General features: G+C 34.5%; 1 protein-coding gene and 3 non-coding genes across 5 annotated transcripts; 1 reads left to right on the forward strand and 3 right to left on the reverse strand.

The window, feature by feature from the left end:
• The first annotated feature begins 394 nt into the window (after positions 1 to 394).
• Trnai-uau lies at positions 395 to 486 on the forward strand. Its single transcript is given in 2 exon segments — positions 395 to 432; positions 451 to 486. It is a non-coding gene; the product is annotated as a tRNA-Ile (tRNA).
• Positions 487 to 1148: 662 nt separating this feature from the next.
• Trnai-uau lies at positions 1149 to 1240 on the reverse strand. Its single transcript is given in 2 exon segments — positions 1149 to 1184; positions 1203 to 1240. It is a non-coding gene; the product is annotated as a tRNA-Ile (tRNA).
• Positions 1241 to 4313: 3073 nt separating this feature from the next.
• Trnai-uau lies at positions 4314 to 4405 on the reverse strand. The gene is given in 2 exon segments: positions 4314 to 4349; positions 4368 to 4405. It is a non-coding gene; the product is annotated as a tRNA-Ile (tRNA).
• A 1247-nt stretch (positions 4406 to 5652) lies between these two features.
• On the reverse strand, positions 5653 to 13104 carry LOC123660020 (uncharacterized Golgi apparatus membrane protein-like protein CG5021). Of its 2 annotated transcripts, none has more exons than XM_045595162.1 (6): positions 12907 to 13104; positions 12610 to 12674; positions 12065 to 12219; positions 11598 to 11677; positions 6799 to 6912; positions 5653 to 5904 (listed from the first exon to the last, which is right to left on the reverse strand). In XM_045595162.1, the coding sequence occupies exons 1-6, from the start codon at positions 12919 to 12921 to the stop codon at positions 5713 to 5715; spliced, it is 621 nt and encodes a 206-aa protein (XP_045451118.1). In that variant the 5' UTR covers positions 12922 to 13104; the 3' UTR covers positions 5653 to 5712. The 2 variants fall into 2 exon arrangements, with proteins under 2 accessions (XP_045451118.1, XP_045451117.1); XM_045595161.1 differs by having other exon boundaries at positions 12610 to 12689.
• Positions 13105 to 18427: the final 5323 nt, after the last annotated feature.

Raw genomic sequence — 18427 nt, forward strand, 5'->3', positions numbered from 1 at the left:
AAAAGAATAAACTTCCTCCACTTATAACTACAACACCAGATCGTAAAAACTAAATTTTATTTAGTATAACAATATCACAACAAATTTTGAAGCACATAAATGACGTTTACATTCCATTTTGTGTTTATCTTTAGGGAATTTCAGTTCAATAATCAAAAAACAATAAATTCTTATAGTATTCAAATATATTTAGCAAATATATTAAATAAATTTACATTCTTTCTACAATGTACATGAAATCTCTGTGTATTTTATTGGAATAATATGCAACATTCGACACTTTTTTACCATTCGATTTTGACATTTAACAACAAGAGTCAAGAAGTACGTCACTCAACACAATTAAATATTTCTATCTTAGTATACGTATCAAATTTTCGCCTTGATTGCTATAGCTCCAGTGGCGCAATTGGTTAGCGCACGGTACTTATACGTCAGTATTCGTGAGCAATGCCGGGGTTGTGAGTTCGAGCCTCACCTGGAGCATAAATTTTTAAAGTATTTAAATCTTTTTTATTTCATTACTAATTTTATTTTTAATTATATAATAGATCACATTACTTTTTTTATTATTTCAAGGTTTTATTTTGTCTTCAATGTTATGATTGTGCTGCAATTACTTGGGTTTAAATGAAAGCGATGTAAGATGCGTGTATTAAAAAGTGAAAATTAAAAGTAAAACTACATATTTAAGTCACTGAACTAACTTTATAATAATCAAAAATATTAATTAGTGGATTTCAGTTTCTAGGTATTATCTTAATTAGGTAAGTCGTGCGATTGTTATCGCTGTGATGGCTATCAGATAGAAATACTTACTTATAACTACTATATACTAATAAATATAATTATTAAATTCAAGTTTCTTAAACAAACCTACTGAAAATTCAGCCATAATCGAAATATCATCTTCATCACATCTTTATATATATATATTCCTTTTTGCTTCCGATGGAAATATGAAATAAGTACACCTGAAAATATTTGTGACTAATTTGGCTAGTCATTTTTTTTATTGCAAAACGAATATAATTAATTATAATAGACTACACGTGCTTTAAAATATTATTGTACATTTACATGAAAATTTAATGTAAATAAAAAATGTACAACGTAAAAAAATCTGTTTTACGGTGTAGTAAAAACTATGCTCCAGGTGAGGCTCGAACTCACAACCCCGGCATCGCTCACGGCTACTGCCCTATAAGTACCGTGCGCTAACCAATTGCGCCACTGGAGCTCGCTGTACAGTCGGCAAAAACGGAAGATGTTCATTGGTAGTTCATTTTTCCATCGATTTAATAATTACGGATCTCTGACCTGGGTCGTAAACATATTTTATTTAACTATGCCAACTTCCTAGTGATAATAGTGAATCTGTTAAAGTAACGGAATACTTTGTTGCGTTACTAATAACATAAGTTAACAGCTACACTATTGCTTAAAAAAAGCGTGTTTCATAGTAATTTAAATCCCTTTTAAATAATAATAAATATCTCTTTTATTACAAATAATTTTTTCTTTAAATTGTGCCTTATCTATAACTTCTGTTTGAATCTAGTTGACTACGATAACATACGTGTATTGTGCACTTTTTATTGCTTTGACGAAAGGCGCTTCACGCATACAAAAGATAACGAATAGAATTTTTCTTCATATTTCTCAAAATTTATTGCTTTTGTGAACGGCGCTGGAGTGGTATCCATGATGTATTTTCACCACATAAAAAAGGTCCAACGTCACATCAAGAACATGCCAGAAATTCTAGACGTACACAATATTCAATATATTTTATTTATTTATTTATTTACACTTTCGCACACTAATACAAGGTTTTAACAGCATAACAAATGATATATAAAAATAGAATTTGTATCAGTTGCAACAGGCGGCCTTATCGCTAATACAGCGATCTATCTCAATATAGTATGGTATAGTGTAAAAGAATACCAAAGAATAGACTCAGGAAGCCAACTTGGCAATAAAATTTTCCATGCCTGGTTGAAAGAAATAACAACTGGTACAATGTAATGCTAAATCCACCCTCCGCGTGGGGGAAGGAAAATCCGACCCCGAGTGCTGACTTGCCGTAATTGAAAATTGATTGATTTGTACGTAAATCAACGTCTCACTCACACTCATACATAAAATACATCCATCCTACCTAGTCACAACGACCGAGATAGTAAAACACAAAGGATTTGTATATCTACGTACATCAGTATACAAATTACTTGGTAAAACATTACATAGGAAATCCCCGGAGCTTCTTAACGACTGACTCGTTATTGCCTGATAAATAACTTCTTTATATGGAAGTCAGTTCAACCTATTGCAGTCCACTGCTGGACATAGGTTTTCCGCAATCCTCATCCAGCCTACACCGGCAATCTTACGTAGATCGACGGTCCAACGGGCCGGAGGACATCCCACACTGCGTTTGCCAAGACGCGGTCTCTCCACTCCAGGACCCGTCTGCTCCAAAGGCCATCGGTCTTACGACAACGATGACCAGCCCACTGCCTCTTCAACTTGTTAATTCTGTGGGCTATGTCGGTTACTTTCGTTCTCTCGCGGATATATGGAAGGGTAAACAATAAAAACAAAATAATTCGACCAATAAATGAAGTTGATCGACCTGAAGGTACAATTTTGGTATGTTTCGCGTAATATCTTAGCGTAATAGCTTTACGGTACTACATACTGCAAGTCATGAAATAATAGTACAAATAGTATAATTATACTAAGAAATTCAACACTGTTCGTACCTTAAATACTCGTATTATTATACGAATTCAGGCTGGAAAAAATAAAATCTCGCAAATCTTTCGGATCCTGCAGGTATAATCCCGCTAATTTATGCGGGATTGCTGATCCGCGGGATTACTTTCCCTACCTGACGTGGTCTCGTTAGTTGAGGAACTAAAACCACTTATGACCAAACAAGAAGAACGGCTATGTAAGTACGACAACAGCCATTACAATACTGGACCCATGTAACGATGACACGATAATTTTTTTATAAGAATCCCGTGTGGTACTCTATCGAATCTCTTTATTCAAATGAACGCTTGACTTCATAGATAATACACTAATATATGGGTACTTGGGACTTTGACGACGCGGTTCGATCCCCGCACATGGAAAACGTTTGTATTGGCCATAAAGATGTTTGCCGTGGTCTGGGAGTTTGTGCTTGTGTATTGTGCGTGTTTCCGTATCCTCCGAGACAGGAGATAATCCTAGTGGGGGGCGTTGAGTGTGAGGCGTTTATTTATACATAAATAAATAGATTAAAAAAAAAAACGCTAAAACTGCTGTAGTAGGTACACACAAACATATTTTTAAGTAAAATTTGAATTTGACGATGTAGTAAAAATTTATAACACAGATGAGGCTCGAACAGTGGATTGTATTAAGTTGAAGTGATGAGGCTTGAACTCACAACCTCGGCATCGCTCACGGACACTGCCCTATAAGTTCTGTGCGCTAACAAATTGCGCCACTGGAGCTCACTGCACTTTGGGTAAAAGCGGTACGTGTTCCTTGGTAGGCCCTTTTTCTTCTACCAATTGCGGATCTTTAAATTATGTCGTCAAATATTAAGAAAGAAAGAAAAATGTGCTAGTATTAATAAAAGCATAAATATTAAGTTTGAAATCAGAAAAGTCCTTCGCAAATAACCTTCATGATCATCACTTCAGCCTATCGCAGTCCACTGCTAGACATAGGCCTCTACAATTTCGTGCCAAAAATGGCGTAAACTCATGTGTGTGCCCATAGTATTCACGCTGGGCAAGCGGGTTGGTGACCGCAGGGCTGGCTTTGTCGCACTGAAGACGCTGCTGCCCGTCTTCGGCCTGTGTATTTAAAAGCCAGCATTATGATGGTTATCCCACCATCGGTCGGCTTTATAACTTCCAAGGTGGTAGTGGAACTGTGTTACCCCTTAGTCACCTCTTACGACACCCACGGGAAGAGAGCTATTCTTCTTTCCTCCCTTCCTTTCTTTTAGAGAGCTTTCCTGCCCTTTTTATTTTCGTATAATTGTTATTTTTTTATTATATGTGCAAATAAGAATCGTACGAAAACAAAAATTAATTTAATTTTACGCCGAAAATGCCTTACATCATTTTGGAAATGAGATGATACTCTTTAAACTGCTCGATTGATTTTTAACAAACATAGATGAGAACTACTGTAAAAAAATTCACTTTCAGCCTAAAAATGCCATCGATCGTTCCATGCGTTCGAGAGCTACGACACCGCAGACACAGACATTGTTGTTATATTTAAAATTAGTATACAAAAAATGCTCCAGGTGAGGCTCGAACTCACAACCCCGGCATCGCTCACAGGCACTGCCCTATAAGTACCGTGCGCTAACCGATTGCGCCACTGGAGCACACTGACCTGAGGATAAAAACGGTACATCTATGTTGGTACCCTATGGGAAAAAATTTCATAAACCTCATAAAAACATGAACAAATGCAGACCAAATTATCATAGATCTCATAGTCTTTCACAACTCGGTATAAGTAAGTTCTTTTTTTTTCTGACTTCAAAAAAAGGAGGAACCTCCTCAGTCGATTCGACCGTATATTTTTTTAATGTATGTTCGGGGATAACTTCGTCGTTTATGAACCGATTTTGATAATTCTTTTTTTGTTAGAAAGGGGATATTCCTGGTGTGGTAGCATGATAAGGAAACCAGGATCTGATGATGGGATCCCAGAGAAATCGAGGGGAAACTCTCGAAAATCCGCATAACTTTTTTGAGTGTACCGATTTTGATGATTTTTAATTTAAATTTCATCGAGATCTGATTACAGATTTTGGAGTAATCTTTGATAATGCGTATTTACTTGACTATTCTTTTCGTCTACCTACGTTGTATTACTTGTCGATGTAATTGAAGTCGAATGTCCACAAAATCTTGCAATACTTTTTATTTTTGGTTTAAGCAAATATGATTGCATCTCTTATTTTCTTACTCAATTTAAGTAGCTTCTTCCCTTTATAACATACACCACGATAGTCTACTCGTTACCTTCGGTCCCGTTTCAAATTGATTCCTACCCGCACACGCTCTAGACGGTCTTGCATAACAACGATGCTCGAAGTTCCTATAAGCATAACAGCAACTTTCTTTTAAATTACTTTTCTGTACGCACTGCTAACCTTTGGAATAATCTCTCAAGATTCATTCAAGTAAGTTCATCGCTGCCCACTTTTAAAAACAATCTAAAGAACTATCTGCTCTCCAACATCACCACAGATATGAGATGTACATACGTAGTATATGTATATTTGTATGTTTACAAATATCGCTTCAGCCTGTACAGATACATTCCACAACTGGGCTTAGGCCTCTTTCCCCACGTAGGAGAAGGATCAGAGCTCAATCCACCACGCTGCTCCAATGCGGGTTGGTGAATATATTCCCTACTATGAGTAACGATTGCTATTAGGTGTACATGAGTTACAACGACTATTTTTAAATTATTTAGTGCAATAAATAATATAAAGTAATGGTCTAAAATTGTCATTGTGTCTATGTCAATCCTACTAATTTTATAATTATGTTCTGAATTAATTAAAAAAAAATAAGGTGAAACAAAAAATATACAGGTACACAAATAAAGCACACATTTTACTTATAATTTAATATTTAAACAATAATTTACAGTGACACAGAATACATTAATAATCTACACGACGCCAGTGTTGCCAGTGGTCGGCGGCGTGGGCTGCGCGAACATGAAGGACGACGCGTTCTGGAACAATTGCTTCTTCACGAAATCTGTGGTCGCGGACTGTAGGTTCTCTTTCGCGCCAAATTTGCATTTGACATATCCGTATAGATTGGCGCCAGTCAATGTTAACGCTATTAAGACCAATAGCTGTAAAAAAAGTGATTTGATTAGATTTTATTGACGTTTCTACAATGTACTTTGATTTCCAGCCTCACTGAGGACTTCGACCTTTTTTTCTCACCCTTCCTCGATTATTATTTTTTTTTATAAAATCAATATTAAGTATGAAAATTTATAAAACATTATCAAAATACTTTTATTTTCGGCTCCCAAACAAAACAATTTAAATTTTAAATTTTTTAAGTTAATCGTTAATAGGTATGGAGTTGCAATATCGTTTTAAAACTACAGTTAGATGTATCATATTTAGAAATGTGATGTCACAAAATTTTGGATACCACACCACCATCACACAATTTCACACCTAGTTGGCCCCCTACCCCCTTAACGTATGACGTAATTAATGGATGACCCCTAACTCGAAAAATTAGATTATAAATAACTTTGAAAAACATGCAAATAAAATATTGTAAATAAATTACAGTTCATCATTACAGCCTTTACAGTCCACTACTGGACATAGGCCTCCACAAGTTTACGCCAAAAATAGCGTGAACTCATGTGTTTTGCCCATAGTCACCACGCTTTCTCAAGCGGTTTGCTGACCGCAGGGCTGGCTTTGTCGCACCGAAGACGCTGCTGCCCGTCTTCGGCCTGTGTATTTTAAAGCCAGCAGTTGGATGGTTATCCCGCCATCGGTCGGCTTTTTAATTTCCAAGATGGTAGTGGAACTGTGTTATCCCTTAGTCGCCTCTTACGACACCCACGGGAAGGGAAGGGGTGGCTATATTCTTTAGTACCGTAGCCACACAGTACAGTAATTACAGTTCATTAAAAACGTATTAAAATATTCCTTAAAATAAAATTAATTAACAACACAGTTAATTGAAAACTATTAGCCAAACAAAATTAAACACATACCATCCATTTAAATTTAAGTCCAAATAGGCAGATAATGAAGAAGCCAGACCAGATTAGTGGACATAGTATGAGTCCCATCCAAAACAGACGACTTTCGTTGCGGTTCACACGACTCTGGAACAAACGTTTATTTTGTAAACCTCTGCCTATTACAAATACATTTTATTAGTACTGTTCGGGCGGCAAACAAATATATGGTCAGAGCAATCCTAGGAGTTCAGGTTACGTTACTATGGGACACAACACTATTATTTGGCCGTTAAATTCTTATTTCGGCCGGCAGGGTTACCTCTGCGTCAGCGACATCAGGCATAGTAACTATGTCGGATTCGAGCACTTACTCATGAACTGTGAACACAGAGAGCACCACGACGTTTACGGTGGCGTTCGAGAAGAACGGACAGAAGGATGAAGCCGCACGCAAGGAAACGACCTAGACTCCAGGGGTGTGTGGTGGCGTACGTAACCAGCGCAAGTTGCTACAGGGGCGTACGTTAAATGAGTGGGAGATTGTCCCAGGACGACAGTGCGGGCATTGGACGTGTCCCTGCCGCCCGAAACAATTCTGTTATGTTGAGGAACTTTTACATTCACGCTGTTATAGATTTAGAAAAAGATATCTCCTACTGTGCTCTACCCCATACATTATACCTTGATATTTATGTCAACTCTCCTGCAGTGACGTGCCGTAAAATTAAATGTTATATAGATAATTCAATCGGTCATGCGCGTGATTATATGTGTGAACTTTTAGACAAAATTAGAAAAAAAATGAATTTAATTTGATACTGTTTCGTTTTATTGAATTTATTTATTGAGCTTAATAATGACACTCGATTGACATGCATTTAAACTAAATGTATGCACAACATTAAATAAAGATAAACTAAAACCTGTTTACAAAATCACAAGAGTTACAGAAGTTTAAAACTAACTATAGTAAGAGGGCAATTTTCGCAACCATTTATTTATTACAAAAAAAAAAAAAAACATCTAGCACTAGACGTTTTTGTCAATTATTGTATCCACACCAAAAAAAAAGTTACTCAGATGACCACTGTCACACCAATAAAGGTTGCATAGCCACAAGAGCACACATATAATCCCAGACAAGACTGAATTGAACTATCTAAAGCCCAGCACAAAAATAATTTTTCAATATTAACCAGTAGTTCCTGAGATTAGCATGTTTAAACAAACTAACTTTTCAGCTTTATAATATTAGTATAGATATAAGCGGAAGTATGAAGTCAAGTAGCAATTACCTAACACGTGGTTCAATAAGTCCCGAGACTAAGTACTAAAAAAAGGTCTTTTTTATAAAATTAATTTTTATTCATCAACATAGTCTCCTCCAAGAGCGATACAGTCCCTCCAACGCTTTTCTAACTTTTCTATCCCATGTGTGTAGAACGATTTGTCTTTGGCTTCAAAATAAGCCTCCGTTGCTGCGATAACTTCACTATTTGAGTCAAAGGAGATGGGGACTTTTGGGCCAAAATGTAATAAGTAGAGATATGGTTTAAAAAATTGGTCATATTTTTTTATTTTAAAATATAAAATATCAGCTCAATTCTGAATCTGGAAGCGGAGAAAATTGAGAAAGATAGTTTTTATCAAATTGTTTGGGTATCGATTCAATTATAATCGAATACAGAATTCAAAAAGAAAATGTTTGCACTAGTTAATTAACTCAAGATATTTAGATGCACAATTAAAGCTGTAAACAATAATGTGCATTTCAAATAAAGTTACATTAATATCGAAAATATCAATTAATATCTGATAAACCAAAACGATTATCGATTTCATATTGATTTAAAATAAAACATATTTTTAAGAGCCATTTCACAATTTTACGCTCTGCAAGTTTAGGTAAATTTGGTCGCATCGCGCGAGTCGTACGAGCCGCGCGATCTTTGTGCTAGTACGTATAGTGTGACAACCAAAAGACCATCGTGATCATTTTCTGATGTATAATAAAAATTATAACTATGGTATAAAATGTTTTTTACATAATTAATTTGTTAAAAATTTTAAGTATGTTATATAACAACAGTCAATAAATTTAAAATAAAATTAAAAAAATCAATTTTATGAAACAATTTTTTTTAATTGATTTAGTTTTTTCAGTTTACGAATGAATCTAATATTTACGATATGAATAAAAAAGCATTTAATGACATCGACACCGACAAACATATTAATTAACAAATAACAAGACAAACAGATTGAAATGCCTATTTGTATTGATAGTGTGAGAAAAGAAAATTAAATTATCCATTTGTTTACAGAAATTATCATTATATTATTTTACAGTCATTTTCGTAATATGTTTATTTTATTTATATTTTATTATGAAAGTATCAAATGCGTTTTATCCGCTATAACAACAGGCGTTTGGCGCGTGTGAGCGAAAGAGACGGCTGCGCAGAATTTGGCGTGGACCGTACCTCTAAGAGCGCTAGCGCTCGACTGATTTACCGGGCTTGATGCGTGGCAATATATACTATCTTTTTATTATTTAATATAAAATGTATTAAAAATAATTACATCTTTTAATTATTTTTTTTTTGTATTCCTTAATGATGTAAGTTTACTTTGATGAAGATAGTTCGTTAAAATTTCTTAGTTTTCTAAGAGAAATATCGCTTTAAAAATTGTACTTATTTGGAAAATATTCGTAACTTTAAATTTTTTTTATCGTTTAATAGAGATACAAATGGAATAAAAATCTATGATAGTGGACAACAAAATTATATTCCACATATTATGATATTTTTTAAAAATGGTTTCAACGTAGAGGTTATTGAAAAGTAGGACTTCAAAGTATACATTGCGACCGTTTACCCAGGGAGGAGGCTGATGAAAAGGTTAATAATTTTATACACATAATATAAATCAAAATTCTGATCTGACTATGGACTACAACAAAGGTTTGCTCTATTATATTTCAAGAATATAAATTACATTATTGCATCCAACACTGAGATTAACGACGTCAAAATATTACAATTTCGCGGATTGTTACCGATTTTTGTGAAATGGCTCTTAATGACAGCCTTGACAGCTGGCTAACAATAATACTGTGTCCGTCACTCGTTTCGTGTTTACTGTTTTCCGATGCATTCTGAGTCCATTCCTGATATTTATTTATAGTTACAGTGTATATCAGTATTTGTAATGAGTTTTCAAACATTCTTCACTAAATATAACAAACATTAGTGCTACAAGAACTTAGTGATCGGGTTTTTTTATAGACATTGTAACATAACCTCAATTACAAAAAGTCTAATAACTCCACTCTCAGATAGCCAAAATATAGATAATTTTCAGCGAGGGAACAATAAGCCTAAATGCATTAATTGATACCATTTTCATTTCATTACATTTTGGCCCAAAAAAGTATGGAATCGTATCATTCTCCTTTCTTACTCTGAAGCATTTTTTTGAGGTCTGCAAACAGCCAGTAATCGCTGGGGGCCAAGTCTGGCGAATAAGGGAGATGAGGAAGCAATTCGAAGCCCAATTCGTTAATTTTGGCCATCGTTCTCACGGACTTGTGACAAGGCGCGTTGTCCTGGTGAAACACCACTTTCTTTTTGTTCATGTGAGGCCGTTTATCCGCAATTTCGTACTTCAATCGCTCCAATAAGCACATTTAATAGTCACTATTTATATTTTGCCCCTTTTCAAGGTAGTCGATGAAAAGTATTCCTTGCGCATCCCAAAATATAGACGCCATAACCTTACCGGCCGATTTCTGAGTCTTTGGACGCTTCGGGCGGCTTTCACCAGCCGCTCTCCACTCCGCTGCCTGCCGATTGGATTCCGGAGTGAAATGGTATATCCAGGTTTCATCCATTGTTACATACCGACGTAAAAAATCCTTTTTATTATGATTCATCAGCGCCAAACATCGCTCTGAATCATTGATACGTTGTTCCTTTTGATTAGTTGTAAGCAAACGCGGCACCCACTTAGAAAAAAGCTTTTTCATGGCCAAATTTTTATGTAAAATAGTGAAAACACTACCAGCTGAAATCTTCACTATCTCGGCTATCTCTCGCACTTTTACCTTCCGATCTTCCAATACGATTTTGAGGACTTGGTTAATATTTTGTTGAGTCACTGCTTCATTTGGACGACCTGAGCGTTCCCCATCATTGGTGTCCATGCGACCGCGTTTGAAGTCGGCATACCACCGACAAATGGTTGTTTTAGAGGGAGCTGATCCTGCATAACATTTTATAAGCCATTGCTGTGCTTCAACGGTATTTTTTCCCATTAAAAAACAATGTTTTATCAACACGCGAAACTCGTTTTTTTCCATTGTATCGAAATTACAACCGTAGCGTCACTTAATGTTTCAAAATCAATAATTTTATTGTTCCATTTTTAAAAATTTGACACATATTCTTGTATTGATAGCCAGTACTTTTTAAAAATCAAGAGTTTTTAATATATGCGCCATTTCCAGGTTAGTCTCGGGACTTATTGAACGATCTAGTACAATTGCAACCGACCTATTGATAATTATCCCCATGGGACAGATTGCCGTGTAAAGGGAGACCAAAAAAAATAAAAAACGAATTTCCTTTAGACCACAAGACTGTAAAAAACTTCTTCAGCTCTATTTAACTTAGATCTCCCTCTCAACTTCCATTCGCCTTGCCCGATCACACTTTTCGTAACGCTCTCGTCACGTATTCACCAGCTTACTCCTCAAGTCAAATGCGCGTGAAGAAGTTTCACTTCAAAATATCAATTGTAACACAAACCACAGCAAAAAACATTACCTGTTTGGATTCAAACACCCAATGTGACTTTCCATCATCGTCCACATAGTTCCACCATCTGAGACCAACCAGCAAACGTCCTAAAAATTATATTAACAATTTGTTAATATCAGAAATTAGACATACGGGGCATTTTTGAGGGTACAAAAATGAATAAATTTCTATATATATATAAACAACACACATAAGTTCACGCCATTTTTGGCGCGAACTTGCGATGGCCTATGTGTAGCAGTGGACTACAATAGGCTGAAATTATAATGATGATGATTTACGACACACATATTTACAAACATTGCACAAATTGTAATTGTAGTTTCTTAATTTTAGATATTTAATTAAAAATATTACTATTTCAGTATTTAGTATTGTCAAGTATGAATTTTAATTTTATGTTTATGGCAAATTAAACAGTGATAGAATTTTGTATATTGTCAAGCAAATTAAAATAATATAATAAGTATTACCACTAATATTCTTAACGGTCCAAAAGTCAGCAGACAGAAGTAGTATGACCAAAACAAAACTCGCTATAAACGAATCGGAGAACCAACCGCACAAGATGTACACTACAATAGCTGCACTTCTGAAGACTAAGTGGAAAAATACTATGTAGGGATGTCTGAAAATGGAAAACAATAAACAAGTAATCAATTAGAAAAATTTAACAGTAATCTTTAGATAAAGATATTGCTTTCCAAAACTTTCTTTTATTAATAATAGCTCCGTCTATCCGTTGTCTCGTCTCCGTCTTTTTAATGATAATAAAAAATTAAGTGAAATCACCGACAATGTTAAAAACTACTATATTTACATTTCATTTCATACCGAGATAATTATTATTCACGAAATAAACTATGAATATTAGATTTTTAAAAAAGTTTAAATTTGTAATATATTACATAATAGTTATTATCAATCGCAGATAACAAACAACATTAGCTTGGAAATCAATCAAATATAAACATGATTATAATGTTACTAACAGGTGATTTCTGTTATGGAAACTTACATGAACTGTTTATTAGCATTTTCCTCTTCTCCAAAAGCTATAGTGTCGTCGTCGAGCAGCGGCACCTGCGGCACACCTGGCTGTAATAGCGTATCAACATATCTACGTCAGCTCAAGCCGTGCAAAGCAGGTGAAATACACAACGATTTTATGGGTAAGAACTTAAAAAAAGTGCAAATTAAAAGAGCTATTATAGATTATACGATAGTTAGTCATTTAACAGTGATATCTGGCATGGTTTTAATAAATTTATGAGGATTAGAACAACTTTGAAAACACTATTGCTAAAATACTTACGGTTGCAGAGTTCATATTGAAATCACTTTTAAACTTATTCTAGTCCTATTAATTACTTTGAATAATGTTTGAATATAAGATTATAAACCGAGCACTTGCCTACATTTAAGTTATTCAATTCAAGAATATTATTTTGTAAAAACAAAATCAACAATGACTCCTAGTAATCTGTCGTAAACGTAGAAGAAATGTCAATGTCTACTGTCTAGCTGTCAGGCGAGTTGGAGAAAATACACAGACTAAAATATTCGAATAAAATTCAGATCGAAATCAATGTTAAACGTTTGTAATTTAGTAGTTAAAATAAAATAGATTTCATAATTATGAAGCCTATCCCATAGTAATAGTTTAACTAAGGTGCACAGTAGGAAATATTCTGCTCCAAATGTGGAGCAGCCCAACCTTACAAAAGATACTAGTTAAATAATACTGCTTTTAAATAGAATTGTGTTCCTGTGGTGACTTGGTGAGTATGGTGATCAGAGCTCCTGGGGGATTGGGGGTGGGTTTGGCAACGCACTTGCGATGCTTTTAGCAGGCGTCTATAGGCTACGGTAATCGTTTACAATCAGGTGAGCTGTAAGCTTGTTTGTCGATTGAGTTGTATAAAAAAATAATTGTGTTTGCTCGCAAACGAAAAAAAAACCGACTTCAATTACATCGAAGAGTAATACAACGTAGATCGACGAAAAAATAGTAATACTTTGTTCGTATTCCATATAACGCGACATTATAAAATTGTAGAATTATATAATGTTCTACTGTTATTTCTAACATTTTGTTAGCGATTGTAGGCAGAAATTTCATAAAAGGCCCGTCGTCGATTCGCGCGAAGCGCTGACATCGCTTATTACGGCGGGTTTTTTAGTTGAAGCGGATTTATATTGAATTACGGTTTATGTCTTTTTTATTAAAAATATGTAATGTTCATGTTTTCACACAGCTCCGATGCACGACTGGAGTTTACCCCTTCAGATCAACTGTCTAAATAGGCACAAAAAGGCTTACTAGTATAAGAAATATATTATTACTATATCAAATTGTAAATAAATGAATGCAATAACGCCATCTATAGGAACCTAATTGCGTTATTAGAAAACGTCTGAACGCCATCTCTAACAAGGTCATTCGTTCAGTAGATTTTACTGTTCAATTTTTTCATTCCGGGGCCTTAAATGAAAATCGATTCTTAAGGAGAAAACTCCAAAAACAGTCAAGTAAATACGCCATATCAGATATAGCTCAAAAAGTTCGAGTCAAATCTCAATTATATTTAAATGGGACCACATGACAAGCACCACCTATCGATTAAAAAAAGAATCATCGATATCGGTCCACCTAGTAAAATAGTAATGAGGTTAATATAACGTTGGTCGACGTAAAATAGCCAAGTAAATACCCAGTATTAGCGATAACTCAAAAATTAAAAGCTCAAATATATTTATAACGAATAAACTGCTACTCTCTACTCTAGTGGAATATTGTAATTTGATCGATAGTGAACGAAGTAATTTCATAACATTTTGATAGATGGCGTTGTGGCAAAGTATTGAACATGACCACAGTCGTCTTAACATCGCCATGTAAATACGTGTCATCAAAGATTACTCAAAAATTGCTCAATATATCTCAATCATATTTAAAACGGACGACATGACAAGTATTAGCTTTTGATTTATACAAAAAAGATCAAAATCAGTGCACCCAGTAAAAAGATATAACGTATAATACAACGTAGGGTGACGAAAAAACCGTCAAGTAAATACGCAATATTAGATATAACTCACAAATTACGAATCAAATCTCAATTAAATTTGAATGGGACCACGTGACGAATAGTAGCTTTTAATTTATATAAGAAACGTCAAAATCGGTGCACCCAGTAAAAAGTTATGAGGTATAATACAACGTAAGGTGACGAAAATAATGTCAAGTAAATACGCGTTATCAAAGATTAATCAAAAAGTAGTTATCAGATCTCGATAAAATTTATATGTGACCACATGATAAACATCAGCTTTCGATTAAAGTAAAAATTATCAAAATCGATACACCCAGTAAAAAGTTATTTCGGATTTTCAAGAGTTTCTCTCGATTTCTCTGGGATCCCATCATCAGATCCTGGTTTCCTTATCATGGTACTAAACTAGGGATATCCCCTTTCCAACAAAAAAAGAATTATCAAAATCGGTACACCCAGTAGAAAGTTATGCGGTATAATACAACGTAGGTCGACGAAAAAAGCGTCAAGTAAAAACGCATTATTAGATATAACTCGAAAAGTAGTTGTTAAATCTCAAATAAATTTAAATGGGACCAATCGGCACACACCACCTTTCGATTAAAACAAAATTTGTCGAAATCGGTCTACCTGGTCAAAAGTTCTGATGTAACATACATAAAAAAAAAAAAAAAAAAAAAAAAAAATACAGTCGAATTGAGAACCTCCTCCTTTTTTGGAAGTCGGTTAATAATAGTAGTTTATAGTTGTATTATTATTTTTTCAAGCTTATGAACTTGACTTGAAAGTTTGACGTCACAGGAAGGTACATAATTATATACTTTTAACATAATTTAAATTTGTTGTGAAATTTAAGTACCTATATTTTTAAAAATATTTATTTTCGTGTGCAAAATATTTATTTTGACTTCAAAGTTTCAAACAATCAATCATACACTTAAATTTTGATTACAAGGGAATTACGCAGTAGTACCTAGTAATCGATGTTCGTATTTTCACATTGTTGAAATCGATTACATGATATCAAAATATTATTGATTTTTTAAAATACTCCTTATTTTGTAATATTTATTTAAATTTTCATTGTTCTAGTTATAGAAAAGATATGATATTCGAGAATAATGAGTGCCTATTTTTATTTTGTGTAAATTCCATGACACAACATGTATACAATTACTTTCTCTTTGAAAATAATATTTGCAAATTAAATTTCTTACGATGAAACGAGTCATACAAATAATGTCTATAACGTTTAAACTAAAAAAACATCTATAGGAAAACTTATTAAGTTGTGATATCGATACATTTCGTTTGAAATCGATTAGCACATATGGAACCTGTCAAAATTTTGCAGGACGGCACATGCAACGCTGTTTACAAGTAGATACTAGCGACGTTTTTCAGTTAGTCGTCCAGCGTTTGTTTTTCTTTTAATCGGGTCGTGTTTTGTACAATGTCTTCCGGCGCCGCGGGTGTCGTATTTAGCTTGTTCTCGTGATCCTGGAGATCGGTTGTGACAAGTGTGATTTGCGTAACATCATCGAAATGGGCGCTAAGGCTAGCACCGCGAACGGGGGGCAGAGTCCTCGAGCCAGGACATTTTCAACGAGCTCAAGTTCGGACGTGGTATCCGGGGGTGCAGGGTTCAGCTTGCTGCGAGCGATACCAGGGATACAAGTGTCGAACGACAGGCAGCGTGCGAGATCTTTATCCTCAGTGCCCGATTTACATGCTTCCCACGAAGCTATCGCCATTCCTCCTAACTCTCAAAGTTACGAAGCATCCGCGGCCGCCAGTCCGGATACAGATTCGAGTTCGAATGAGGAGGCAGGGCAGGTGGCTGGCACGTCGCTGGCTCTTGGCAGAGTGTATGCAGCACATTCACTTCCTTCACACATTTGGTCTCTAAACGGTGAGTACATTTATTTTTAGAATCAAAATTCTAAAAATAATAATTCTAAATTCTAATTATAATAATAAATTACTCAGTTTTTATACTATACGTAAAATTTTATTTTGAAATGTCAATATTTACTTAACATGTGATGTCATGAGATTACATGTGTATCAAGAAAATAAAGATAAAAGTCATCGCATAATCACTTGTTCAGAGATAAAAAGAGAAGTTCGATTTACCAGTATTTCACAATGATTAATTATGTACAATATATCTTAATATTTCACTAAATTCTTTATGTATACTTTGCTGAGAATTACATAAAAGAATCTTGTTTATAAGACTCAAACTGGATACAGAAAACAGTAATACTTTTATATTTCTATATATTTCAAGTTATAGTATTATTAATTAATACGAAATAAAGTCATGGTAATTATACTAGAATGCGCCTGTTTTTCAAGATAAGGTAATTTACGTGATAAGCAACCATATTTAGGCAGAGAGTAAATAAACACAAAAGATAAATTATAATCTGTTGTGATTTTATTCATGATAACACTCTGGTAATTATACACTTATAATAAATTGAATATGAAGAAAATTTCTTATCTCATCTTACTAATGTAATAAATGCGAAAGTTTTTGAAGATGTATGTATGTATTTATGTATGTTTATTACACTGTCACACAAAAACCACTGGACAGATTTTAATGAAACTTGGTACATACATAAACTACTATTACTACTATTTATCTCGCCTTTGCCACGGGATCGGAAATTAACGTGGGTGTAACAGCGTGGTGCAGCTAGTTTAATATAACCATATAAAAGTAATGAGCTAATGTTCTATGTTCCTGTTCATTGAAAGCAGTATTTTTTTTAATGAACGTATAATTATAAACTCATTTGTTTCTACATAATTTATATTTCTAAATTGATTATATTTTTGTTTATATCTGAGAAATCTTTTATAAAATTAACCCAATATGAATGTTGGGTTATATAAAATAAAGGTTGGTTATTGTTTGTGACGTACTCTGTTATACTATTTCTCTGCTTAAAAAATTGACATTATATTCCGATTGATATAGCTAAACATATTTAGCTATATCTATCGGCTGTTGCCCATAACACAAGCATTAAGTGGCTTACCATACAAACAGAGGACCGATTGTGTAGGTTATAAGATATTTATTTACAACCAACATATAAATGAATACAGAATATATATTTGTCGGAAGTAGTAGGTGGTCAGACTGGTTAATTTCAATACGAGGTAACAGAAGATAGTTATAAGTTAATGGGGAGGGGGCCGAACTTCTTAGCATTCGATGGTTTCACCATGCGGGTGCCGAGTCCATCGTGTGGCAAAGGAAGTAACTCAGAGCAGTGCCTAGGACTTGCGACCTAAGTGTATGTTTAAGGAGGCCCTCTTTGAGATGCGCATCAACGTGTATCAACGTTTGCACAAATTAATTATTAAAAGAGTCTAGGTTAAGCTACTAGCAGAATACAACAAGTGCATTGTGCCAAGCCAGAGCCAAGACTGCCTTAGCCGATGTTTAACCGTTCTTTTTCTTTTTCTTAAAAAACTATGGCTCCATCAGCTTTTCGCCGATGATTTTGCCAATGACAAGTACTGAAAGTGTATAAGTCCGGAGACGGTCCGTTTTTGACAGTACAATAGTGGGATAAGCCGCTTAAGCTACAGTTAGTTGAAAATATTTGACATGATTATTTAATTTTAATTCAGGGTTCGCCAAACCGATTCATAAAGGTAACCGTTTGAAACGGTTACCGTATGAATCGGATACCGATTGAAAAGGTTACCGTTTTATTTCGGTTCCAAAACCGTAATAAAACGGTTACCGATTAAACT

Source organism: Melitaea cinxia, chromosome 14 (genome assembly GCF_905220565.1).
Source record: "Melitaea cinxia chromosome 14, ilMelCinx1.1, whole genome shotgun sequence".
Taxonomy (NCBI): Eukaryota; Metazoa; Arthropoda; class Insecta; order Lepidoptera; family Nymphalidae; genus Melitaea; species Melitaea cinxia.